Raw genomic sequence first — 12,375 nt, forward strand, 5'->3', positions numbered from 1 at the left:
TCAACCTAGAAACACTTTAGGAAATGAATTATTATCTATGTTCTTGTTGCTTGTAATGTTCAGTTCATTTTACATTGATTTCACTCTTGAATTCATCTCCTGCAACAAGAGGTCAAGCCAGTCTCCATCTTTATAGAGAGACTCCGAGTCCCTGGCGTTCCTGCCTCCAGACTTTGAGACTTGGGATCATTTGGTGACAGAGGGTCAGTGAAAAAGATAAGACAGCCAGGTATCTTGGTATTAGATTCAGTCCTCAAAGTACTGATTTTATTTTGAATGCTGGAACTCTCTCAGATGGCCGACTTCTAAGGCTTGGTTGTCAGTGTGAGCCACTCTGTGCAAAACAGCGGGACGGTGGGTACTACACATTCTTAGAATCACAAGGACATAAACAAAGAATTCAGTGTTTCATTGGCAAGAGAAAGAGTAAATGCTGAGGAGTTTGCGGCAAGATGTACACAGTGAAAGAGATGGTAATTTAATTAGGGAGGAAATTGTCCTAATACTGGAATGAGCACCAGAAATATAACAACAGGATCTGAGTAGTAAGTAGCCCTTCATAGGAGTGTGCACTTTTAGCTTTCTTGACACATTAAAGCTCCTATTAAGTCCACAGGACTCATTACTGTTTTTTTTTTTTTTTTAAGATTTGACTTCTACAACAAATGCATTTCAGACCTCACTGGAGTCATTAACCAAATGGATAGGCAGTTAATTACTCTTCAGTCCTTCAAGCCAATGGTCTTTACAGCAACTCAGACAATTTTGCCATAATTACCAGACAAATGCATACCCATCCCAGGCATTTGGTCAAGGTTGGCACATTTGGAGTCAAGAAAAACCATCTGAACTTTGAGACCAATTTATGCAAATAAGAGAGTTATCAATGAAATTCATCCTTTATTTTCCCTATTAATCTTCTTTAATGTGTCATTCAGCAGAGGCTATTACTTCAGATTTTTCACTATTAGTTGATTAAATTTTTATAAACTTGTTTATGTGTTGCCACTAGGCAAGACTATTTTGCTTTAAGCTTCCATTTCTCTCATTTCAAATTTCAACGTACTTAAAATAACTTCGTGAAGGGGTTGAATTCCAGGTTCCACTCCCAAGATACAGATCACATGAGTCTGGAGTGAGGACCAGTGACCTGCATTCTAGCAAGTATCCTGGGGAATCTGATATAAGTCCTCAGACCATGGAGATAAGGGCAGGGCAGGTGGATTTCTCTTTTTTCCAACCACTGGATGAATACAAGCCTGATGCAAATTTTTTTTCCTTAATTTACTGTCTTTGTGGTAATAATATGAACAAACTGAGACAAATAAGTCTCAAACATAAAACTGTCTTCTTGGAGAAGGAAATGACAACCCACTCCAGTATTCTTGCCTGGGAAATTCCATAGACAGAGGAGATTGGTCTCCCCCACCCCTGCCCTCTGTCAAAGCTATGATCCCTATTTCCAGCAGCTTTCAGCAGGATGCCTGAGAAATAAAGTGTGAACTTGTTTTTAAAACAAAACAAAACAAAAAAAAAACCTGTCTTCTAGAGTTGGACTATATAAAGAAGGCTGAGCACTGAAGAATTGATGCTTTTGCACTGTAGTGCTGGAGAAGACTCTTGACAGTCCCTTGAACTGCAAGATCAAACCAGTCAGCCCTAAAGGAAATCAACTTTGAATATTTGTTGGAAGGACTGATGCTGAAGATGAAGCTACGATACTTTGGCCACTTGATGAGAAGAGCCGATTCATGAGAAAAGATCCTGATGCTGGGAAAGATTGAGGGGAGGAGAAGAAGGGGACGACAGAGTATGAGACGGTTGGATGGCATCATGGACTTAATGGACATGAGTTTGAGAAAACTCTGGGAGACAGTGAAGGAGGGGAAGTCTGTTGTGCTGCAGTCCATGGGGTCACAAAAAATCAGACACGAACGACTTAGCAGTTGTACAACAACTATCCAAATCAGTCCTGTTTTTCTTGCAAAGACAAGTGACTCACCATGTCATAAATGAAGTTGGTTACCCAGTAGCAGGTGACACTGATGCCTGAAATGTGTTGCAGCTGCTTGGCTTTTGTCTGATGCTCCCGTACAACGTAGGTGACAAAGCTGGCAGTGGTGACAGAGTAGCCCATCAAGATGGAGAGTGCCACTAAAATATCGATCAAGCTGCTCATTCTGTAGTGAGCAATAGGGAGAGGAGAGCACACATAAGTTTGGGGAACTCTTCCTTTCAGGAAGATTCATGGCAAAAGCCATCAACAAAACAGTACAAGAGTTGGCTGTGACACAAATAAGTCTTCCTACAAGGCAGCCAGATAATATCTTCCACATGACTCGGCTATGACCCTGGGATAAATAGCTTGAGTGCATCTGAATCGACTAGGGATATTTGATAGAAAAACCTGAGTCTCTAGGGGTTACAGGGTGAGTGCAAGAGATACATAGATCCTGAGCATAGAAATCATACAATACTTAAATGCTATGCAGGGACATTGAAATGATGAAGCACTTATGCACTTGACTTATAAAAGCAGCAGATTCTATGAAGCTACAGTCAACAAGCTCTACTTCACAACCTCACTCTACACGCTTTCAGAAACTGCCTTTTATCCCAGTCAGTGATTTATATTACCAGCTCTTCTAGATTAACATTCATTCAGATACAACTGTGATTTCTAATTATAGCACTTCTCAATATGCCAAGGAGAAAGGAGTCAGGCCAGATATATCTGCTTACGTGGCTTGTTCTTGATCTTGCACTCCTGGATAAGGATGGCTATACATGATGATACCTTAAAGAGGAGATAGTTCTTTTCATTAGTATGTATTCAGTTAATCAAAAACACTAATTTTTATACATGCTACTGTATAAAATAGGTAACTAATAAGAACCTACTGTATAGCACAGACAGGGAACTGTACTCAGTACTCTGTAATGGCCTATATAGGAAAAGAATCTTAAAAAAAACAAGAGGGTGGATATATGTATACATATAACTGATTCACTTTACAATACACCTGAAACTAACATAGCACTATAAATCAAGTATACTCCAATAAAAATATTTATTTAAAAATAAATACCAATATTTATATGAATAATATGTAATATTGCAAAAGAATTTTACTTTGGTGATTATTTTATAAAATAAAATGATCCCCTCTGCCCCACAACCCCAATCTCATCAATACCATACAACTGATGGCACTCAAATGCTCACAGGAAAAAACCCAAACCATTTTTCACATTGTGCTTGGAATCTGGGGGGGAAGGGATAAGAATTTACACTTTTTATATATAGCACACTTCCCATCTACTACATTTAAGTTATTATTTTCCAGTTTCTTCTCTCCATCTGGCAATATGTATGTTTGTATGATGGCACTTTAGAAATGTATGACATGTGAAGAAACAAGTCAAAGGGAGACCAGTTACATGAGGATCCCCTAAAGAACAGACACTTTCCACGCCGCCCGTCATTGTGCCATTGGTCATGGTAGGGAAATACTGCAGCCTGAAAGGATCCCTTCTCCTCCTTTACTGCTTCTAAGATACCTACTGCTTTAGAACTCTACCAGGAGCAGAGTTGGGGAGCTTCAGCTTCTGGAGGGGTTTTTATTGAGACAGAAAGATACAAAAGGATTCAGAGAAACTAGCTGGCTCCAGAAAAGTAGTCGATTAATTCCGATACAGTCCTAGATTACTTGTACCCCCCAGGGTTGGTTGTATTTTCTGAGTTAGGTAGCACAGTGCTTGCCTCCCTTTCCCGAGAAGATACTGTCTAGCCAGGGCCCAGATGGGCTGGGAGGTCTTGCAAAGGGCCACCATGTGAAGGCAAAGCCTATGCTGAGTAACTTTGGAAACAGTAGGGATAGGAGTGAGGATATCTCTTACGTACTTTTCCCCGTAGAGTCAAAAGCTGAGCAAGAACTTTCTCACTTACTGTTTATATAGTATATGTTCATTATATTAGATATTAAGACTGTTCCATGGTACCAAATATAGATTATTCTAAAGCTCTATTCTTTCCATTAACTTAAATTTATAATTTTTACTAAGTAGATTATGACATGTTTTAAGGTTAAAATCTGCAACTGTTCTGTATTGAAGAAAAATATATAAAAGTTAAAGCAAAACAAAGAAACTAACAGCAATAATAATCAATTTGATGTATAATTTTAATTAAATCATTGGGGGAATGCATGTTTCTTATCTTTTGTGTAAATTAATGGGTTTTCTTTTACTGAGACTCAGTTTTCCTTGGGACCTACTTAAACCTTGTTGCTGGATTATAATATAGGCAAGGGGAAGTCATTTCTCTTATTCCTGACTTATATTGATATTTAAGAATCAAGAAGTACTCTATTTCACCAGAGAAATCTTTACAAATACATTTACTCCAATATGAAAAATGCTGCCGAAACAATTTTTTTCTATATCTTTGGCAGCAACATCAAGTTATCAGAGTTTAGAATCTATATTACCATCTTTTCTGTGGATTCTATATCAACTAGCACAGTCTTGGGTACAGTGATTAGTCGATGAATGCTTATTGACTCTAATAAAACCTCAAAGTTTCAATTATCCCCCTATATACAATATACATGAAAAATAACACATTTTCTGTAGTTTCTACACTTGTAAGCCTAAAATGAGTAACTTCCCATTGACCAATGCTAGTAACGCAATAAGAATAAACATTAGGGTAGAGAGGACAATGTATCAATATTTTTGGAGAAGAGCCTGGTTGTACAACATTTGTTAGTGAAAACAAGTAAATTTGTATTCTAGGGGAGGAAAACAGAATTTTCAAGTTAAATTAACCACTAGAGGGAACCACATGAATATAACAGATATTGACTTGCAAAGCAAAGCTAATTAAAAGGTTTTTATTAGCATGTTAAAATTCAGAGAATCAATTTTACAACTAAAGGCAAAATCTCAATTCATGTAGAATCCAACAAAGATGGCTTAAAACAGCTCGTGTGGTATGGGGAGGTGGCAGGAGGCTATTTGAACTGATTTTTAAAAACAACATTATTATGGTATATCCCATACACTCATTACAATATAATAAAAGTATTTTAAGGTGACATGGTTTTCTTCTTTGAAAGAAAACAAGCTCCTTACTGATAGGGTAGAAAGTTACCACTTTCACAAGCCTATATAAGAAAAGTTAATAAAAAAAATAGAAGGCACACTACTACCAGTCTCCACATGTAATTCAAGCTAAGCCTTACTTTTAAATTAAAAACATTTCCTTTTAGGGTCAATACATAAAGTTTATCTTCCAGAATTCTTAATTCTTTATACTCTGTAACTTAGAAATACTAGCCTGCCGGGATCCAGAGTGATTCTGACTGCTTTCATCTTGGTAAAGAACACGAATAATAAATGAAACCCGAATAAAGATTTCAAAAGCTGATTCTTCAAAGTGTCATTGTCTCTTTTTCTTCCCTACATACCTTTGCAACGTTTCTTCCTAGTCATTTCTATGGTTCCTATACTGTCACAGCAACAAATACCTTTTGCTCTCAGTAAGACATCCTAGTGAAAGTCAGACATTCAACAGTATTTCAGACCGGGTTGCACTAGACTCAGCTGGGTTTACTCATCATTTAACTTAATTTACCACTTTGGACTACACTCTTTATTGATGCTCTGGATCTAAGCACTATCTATCAATCTTGTCATTTTCTTCATGGTTCCTGCTGCTAGGAAAATGTCAAAGCAGTGGGGAAAAATACTGTTTTCTCAGAAATGAACACTCTGAAAGATTCTGTCCCTAGAATGAGTATTTGACTCTACAGTTTACTTCCACAATTGCCAGAACGCCCAGCACATGCTATTATGCCCGACAGTAGGGAGAAGAAAGAAGAGAAGGCAACAGCATTCCTTTTTTAAACAGTCTGTTAGCCCATTTATTAAGCTAGAAACTATTGATAAGCAAATATGTTACTCCGTTTTATCAATCTTTATTATTATTTTAGGGGATCTGTATGGGAAAATAATCTGAGCAAGGCTTAAGAAGATGAAGTGGAGAGTAATTTAATTAGAAAAAAAAAATCAGCCTTTTTTGAATTCCAAACCCTTTAAAAAAACTATGTGGAAGGGACTTCTCTGGTGGTTCAGTTTGCTAAGACTCCATGCTCCCAATACAAGGGGCCCAGGTTCGATCCCTGCTTAGGGAACTAGATCCCATATGCTGCAATTAACAGATCCCATGTGGGGCAATCAAGACCTGCTGCAGCCATATGAAGAAGTAAATATTAAAAAAAAAAAAAAAGACTATGTGGAAGCTTCTTGAGAAACCCCAAAAGTAGACTTTGTGGAGTATAGAGAAGTATTGGGAAAATGAAGCAGCAAGAGCCAAACAAACCTGGGTTCAAAGCCCACTTCTGACTCCCAGAGAAATAATAGTAGGAAACAATAATACTCATCATGAGAGGGTGCTAAGTAGTAGCAATATTTTACACAAAGCATGTGTCCTTATGGTAAGTACTCAATTAATGGTAACACTTCGTTTCTGGTAGAACTTCTAAAGTTATGTTTTCACATTTGGATTTGTGTATAATATTTATTGACATTATCACTTTATTTTTTAGCCTATGTACAAGTAAATAGTTATAAAATGTTTTCCTGTGAGATATAACTACGAGGTGTAAGAACAGAAATAAGTATAAAGTCAGCATTATTATCCTGACTTGATAAATTAAGAAGCTAAATTAACCTGAAAAAATTAAGAAGCTAAATTAACCTGAAATTGAGGGGATTATCCAGAATGTTCCATCTGGTGGTAGTTACTACTTCCAAACTCCTTTTAAAGATCTGTGGTTTAAATACTATAAAATAGCTGCCACAGGGAGGAAAATGGGGTCTAATGTATATTTTCACATGGAGAGTAGCAAGAGTTTCAATACAAGGAGCTCCTATGTAAATAACTTTACCATGTCGGGCAGCATCATATTTTGACATGTTAACTCGCAGGAGGAAATTATTCAGGCTGTTGAGGTAAGCTGGAAGGGAGTGATAGCCTTCTGGATCATACCATACCTGTAACATTCCAAAAGAAGACAAGATCAGTATGGTGTTCAAATAAATTAGGCAGTCTTTATATCTTACAGACTATATAATTTATATTTAAAATAAATGCACCAGTTTCCCCAGTAACTTATTCATCTTAGCAGATTATGAACCATCCACCAGAGTGCTGACCACAAAACTCTAAGTTTCCAACCTAGAGATGGGTGGAGATCATGAAAACAACTTTTTCCTGCTTGATGGCACCAAGTTAGTAGTTATCCTAGACTTTCTCTACAGGTAAAGCTTGAAATAAACAGAAGTCATTATTATCTTCATCTCTGTGGTTGGTCTATGGTGATTCTGGAACTAGAAGTAAGGCAATCTGTCTCTTAATAATAATAATAATAAAAACAAATGGCATACAGGCAAGGCTGTAGAAAGAAATAAAATATTAATACATATACAAGCACTGTGTCCTTAGCAACAAGATTGATAACCTTGAAATACCCCCACTAACTTTTTATTCCTAGTTACAACTCAAAAGAAAGCGAGTTACTTTATCTTCTATGTCAAAAGGAAAGGGATTTAAAATGTTGTTGCTCAGTCGCTCAGTTATGTCCAACTCTCTCTGACCCCATGGACTGTAGCTCACCAGGCTCCTCCGTCCATGGAATTTTCCAGGCAAGAATACTGAAGTGGGTTGCCATTTCCTTCTCCAGGGGATCTTATTGAACCAGGGATCAAACCCACATCTCCTGCACTGGCAGACACTGGCAGGCAGATTCTTTATCACTGAGCCACCAGGGAAGCCCATATTTAAAATATTCAGTCCAGTTCAGATCAGTCGCTCAGTCATGTCTGACTCCTTGAGACCCCATGAATTGCAGCACGCCAGGCCTCCCTGTCCATCACCAACTCCCGGAGTTCACTCAAACTCACATCCATTGAGTCGGTGATGCCATCCAGCCATCTCATCCTCTGTTGTCCCTTTTTCCTCCTGCCCCCAATCCCTCCCAGCATCAGAGTCTTTTCCAATGAGTCAGCTCTTCGCATGAGGTGGCCAAAGTACTGGAGTTTCAGCTTTAGCATCATTCCTTCCAAAGAACACCCAGGACTGATCTCCTTCAGAATGGACTGGTTGGATCTCCTTGCAGTCCAATGGACTCTCAGGAGTCTTTTCCAACACCACAGTTCAAAAGCATCAATTCTTCAGCGCTCAGCTTTCTTCACAGTCCAACTCTCACCACATCCATACATGACCACTGGAAAAACCATAGCCTTGACTAGATGGACCTTTGTTGGCAAGGTAATGTCTCTGCTTTTGAATATGCTATCTAGGTTGGTCGTAACTTTCCTTCCAAGGAGTAAGCGTCTTTTAATTTCATGGCTGCAATCACCATCTGCAGTGATTTTGGAGCCCCCCAATTTCCCATGAAGTGATGGGACCAGATGCCATGATCTTCGTTTTCTGAATGTTGAGCTTTAAGCCAACTTTTTCACTCTCCTCTTTCACTTTCATCAAGAGACTTTTTAGTTCCTCTTCACTTTCTGCCATAAGGGTGGTGTCATCTGCATATCTGAGGTTAAAATATTGGTATACCTCAAATCAAGAAAGGCAATTAGTAATTCAAAATTACAAATCTGATTTAGAGAGAAATTATTTAATGTTCAAATTCCCTTATGTAAGAATATTTACTCTATGTGTGGAGAGAGGAAGAAAAGAAACAAGGGGGAGCATTCAAGTCCCTGGCACTACTATTTACATTCTACATGACCTTATAAAAGCCAGCTAAAATATACTCAATAGAATCTATCTCTTAGGGATGTTGTGAGGATGTAAAGGTAGTTGGTATAAAATGTGACACTAGTGCTTCATTTATAAGCCACTAAATGAGCATTTGTTTCTTCACTTCCCACAAGTTTGTACATGTCTCATACTAACAAATGAGAAATATGTTACGACCGATTTAAGATTTAAAGACTACTTGTGATCATATGGGTAATCATACATGTCTGATTCTGTAACTCTAGCTTGTTTCAAATACAAAGCATAGATATAGTCTAGAAGCAAAACATCAACAGAATTGTTTATATCATCAAATTCTGTAAAGTTTCCATGTTTTTTAAAAGCATTGCCTGGTGGCCCAGACAGCAATCTGCCTGCAATGTAGGAGACCTGGGTTCGACCTCTGGATAAAGAAGATTCCCTGGAGAAGAGAATGGCTACCCACTTGGCTAGAGAATTCCATGGACAGAGATGCCTGGTGGGCTACAGTCCATGGGGTCAGAAAGAGTTGGACATGACTGAGCGATTAACACACAAGTTCAGTTGAGTTCAGTCGCTCAGTCGTGTCTGACTCTTTGCAACCCCATGAACTGCAGTATGCTAGGCCTCCCTGTCCATCACCAACTCCCAGAGTTAACCCAAACCCAGGTCCATTGAGTCAGTGATGCCATCCAACCATCTCATCCTCTGTCGTCCCCTTCTCCTCCTGCTTTCAAACTTTCCCAGCATCAGGGTCTTTTCAAATGAGTCAGCTCTTCGCATCAGGTGGCCAAAGTATAGGAGTTTCAGCTCAGCATCAGTCCTTCCAATGAATATTCAGGACTGATTTCCTTTAGGATGGACTGGTTGGATCTCCTTGCAGTCCAAGGGACTCTCAAGAGTCTTCTCCAACACCACAGTTCAGAAGCATCAATTCTTTGGCACTCAGCTTTCTTTATAGTCCAAAACTCACATCCATATATGACCACTAGAAAAACCACAGCCTTGACTAGACGGATCTTTGTTGACAAAGTAATGTCTCTGATTTTGAATATGCTATCTAGGTTGGTCATAACTTTCCTTCAAAGGAGTAAGCGTCTTTAATTTCATGGCTACAGTCACCACTACAGTGATTTTGGAGCCCCCCAAAATAAAGTCAGACACTGTTTCCACTGTTTCCCCATCTATTTTCCATGAAGTGATGGGACTGGGTGCCATGATCTTAGTTTTCTGGGTGTTGAGCTTTAAGCCAACATTTTCCGTTTTCTCTTTCACCTTCATCAAGACGCTCTTTAGTTCTTCTTCACTTTCTGCCATAAGGGTGGTGTCATCTGTATATCTGAGGTTATTGATATTTCTCCCAGTAATCTTTATTCCAGCCTATGCTTCCTCCAGCCCAGCGTTTCTCACGATGTACTCTGCATATAAGTCAAATAAGCAGGGTTACAATATACAGCCTTGACGTACTCCTTTTCCTATTTAGAACCAGTCTGTTGTTCTATGTCCAGTTTTAACTGTTGCTTCCTGACCTGCATACAGATTTCTCAAGAGGCAGGTCAGGTGGTCTGGTATTCCCATTTCTTTCAGAATTTTCCACAGTTTATTGTGATCCACACGGTCAAAGGCTTTAGCGTAGTTAATAAAGTAGAAATAGATGATTTTCTGAACTCTCTTGCTTTTTTGATGATCCAGCAGATGTTGGCAATTTGATCTCTTATTCCTCTGCCTTTTCTAAAACCAGCTTGAACATCTTGAAGTTCACGGTTCACGTATTGCTGAAGCCTGGCTTGGAGAATTTTAAGCATTTCTTTACTAGCGTGTGAGATGAGTGCAATTGCCTGGTAGTTTGAGCATTCTTTGGCATTGCCTTTCTTTGGGATTGGAATGAAAACTGACCTTTTCCAGTCCTGTGGCCACTGCTGCGTTTTCCAAATTTGCTGGCATATTGAGCGCAGCACTTTCACAGCATCATCTTTCAGGATTTGAAATAGCTCAACTGGAATTCTATCACCTCCAATAGCTTTGTTCATAGTGATACTTCCTAAGGCCCATTTGACTTCACATTCCAGGATGTCTGGCTTTAGGTGAGTGATCACACCTTTGTGATTATCCAGGTCGTGAAGATCTTTTTTGTACAGTTCTTCTGTGTATTCTTGCCACCTCTTCTGAATATCTTCTGCTTCTTGTAGGTCCCTACCATTTCTGTCCTTTATTGTGCCCATCTTTGCATGAAATGTTCCCTTGGTATCTCTAATTTTCTTGAAGAGACCTCTAATCTTTCCCATTCTATTGTTTTCCTCTATTTCTTTGCATTGATCGCTGAGGAAGGCTTTCTTATCTCTCCTTGCTATTCTTTGGAACTCTGCATTCAAATGGGTATATCTTTCCTATTCTCCTTTGCTTTTCACTTCCCTTCTTTTCACAGCTATTTGTAAGGCCTCCCCAGACAGCCATTTTGCTTTTTTGCATTTCTTTTTCTTGGGGATGGTCTTATTTCCTGTCTCCTATACAATGTCACGAACCTTCGTCCATAGATTATCAGGCATTCTGTCTATCAGATCTTAAATCTATTTCTCACTTCCACTGTATAGGTCTTCATAGAAGAGTTCAACTTTAGCATCTTCAGTGTTACTGGTCGGGGCATAGACTTGGATTACTGTGATATTGAATGGTTTGCCTTGGAAACGAACAGAGATCATTCTGTCATTTTTGACATTGCATCCAAGTACTGCATTTGGGACTTTTTTGTTGACTATGATGGCTACTCCATTTCTTCTAAGGCATTCCTGCCCACAGTAGTAAATATAATGGTCATCTGAGTTAGATTCACCCATTCCCGTCCATCTTAGTTTGCTGATTCCTAGAATGTCCATGTTCTCTCTTGCCATCTCCTGTTTGACCACTTCCAATTTGCCTTGATTCATGGACCTAATATTCCGGGTTCCTATTCAATATTGCTCTTTACATAGTTGAACTATTCTATGGAAATGAGTTCATTCATTTCCATGGCTGAGAGTTCTATTGAATGAGTATATAACAATTTATTTATTTATTCTACTGTGTATGGACATTTGGGGTTGCATTTTCAGCTAATATGAGATATCCTACTATGTGCATTTTTGTTAGATCATGGCATGACTTTATTTTTTGGGCTCCAAAATCACTGCAGTGGTGACTGCAGCCATGAAATTAAAATACACTTACTCCTTGGAAGGAAAGTTATGACCAACTTAGACAGCATATTGAAAAGCAGAGACATTACTTTGCCAACAAACGTCCGTCTAGTCAAGGCTATGGTTTTTCCAGTGGTCATGTATGGATGTGAGAGTTGGACTGTGAAGAAAGCTGAGGGCCAAAGAATTGATGCTTTTGAACTGTGGTGTTGGAGAAGACTCTTGAGAGTCCCTTGGACTGCAAGGAGATCCAACCAGTCCATCCTAAAGTTAATCAGTCCTGAATATTCATTGGAAGCACTGATACTGAAGCTGAAACTCCAATACTTTGACTACCTGATGAGAAGAGACTTTGAAAAGACCTGATGCTGGGAAAGATGGATAGCAGAAGGCGAAAGGGACAACAGG

At 38.8% G+C, this 12,375-nt stretch overlaps 1 protein-coding gene across 1 annotated transcript in view; it reads right to left on the minus strand.

The window, feature by feature from the left end:
* The window catches only part of ABCA12 (ATP binding cassette subfamily A member 12), a 199,564-nt gene that overhangs the window by 20,924 nt on the left and 166,265 nt on the right, over nucleotides 1–12,375 (minus strand). Inside the window, exons 39-41 of the mRNA NM_001191294.2 lie at nucleotides 6,954–7,059; nucleotides 2,743–2,797; nucleotides 2,003–2,180 (exon numbers count right to left, since the gene is read on the minus strand). Coding sequence (NP_001178223.2) covers nucleotides 2,003–2,180; nucleotides 2,743–2,797; nucleotides 6,954–7,059 — 339 coding nt within the window. The remainder of the gene's footprint in view (nucleotides 1–2,002; nucleotides 2,181–2,742; nucleotides 2,798–6,953; nucleotides 7,060–12,375) is intronic.

The sequence above is a fragment of the Bos taurus genome, chromosome 2, assembly GCF_002263795.3.
Source record: "Bos taurus isolate L1 Dominette 01449 registration number 42190680 breed Hereford chromosome 2, ARS-UCD2.0, whole genome shotgun sequence".
Classification (NCBI taxonomy): domain Eukaryota; kingdom Metazoa; phylum Chordata; class Mammalia; order Artiodactyla; family Bovidae; genus Bos; species Bos taurus.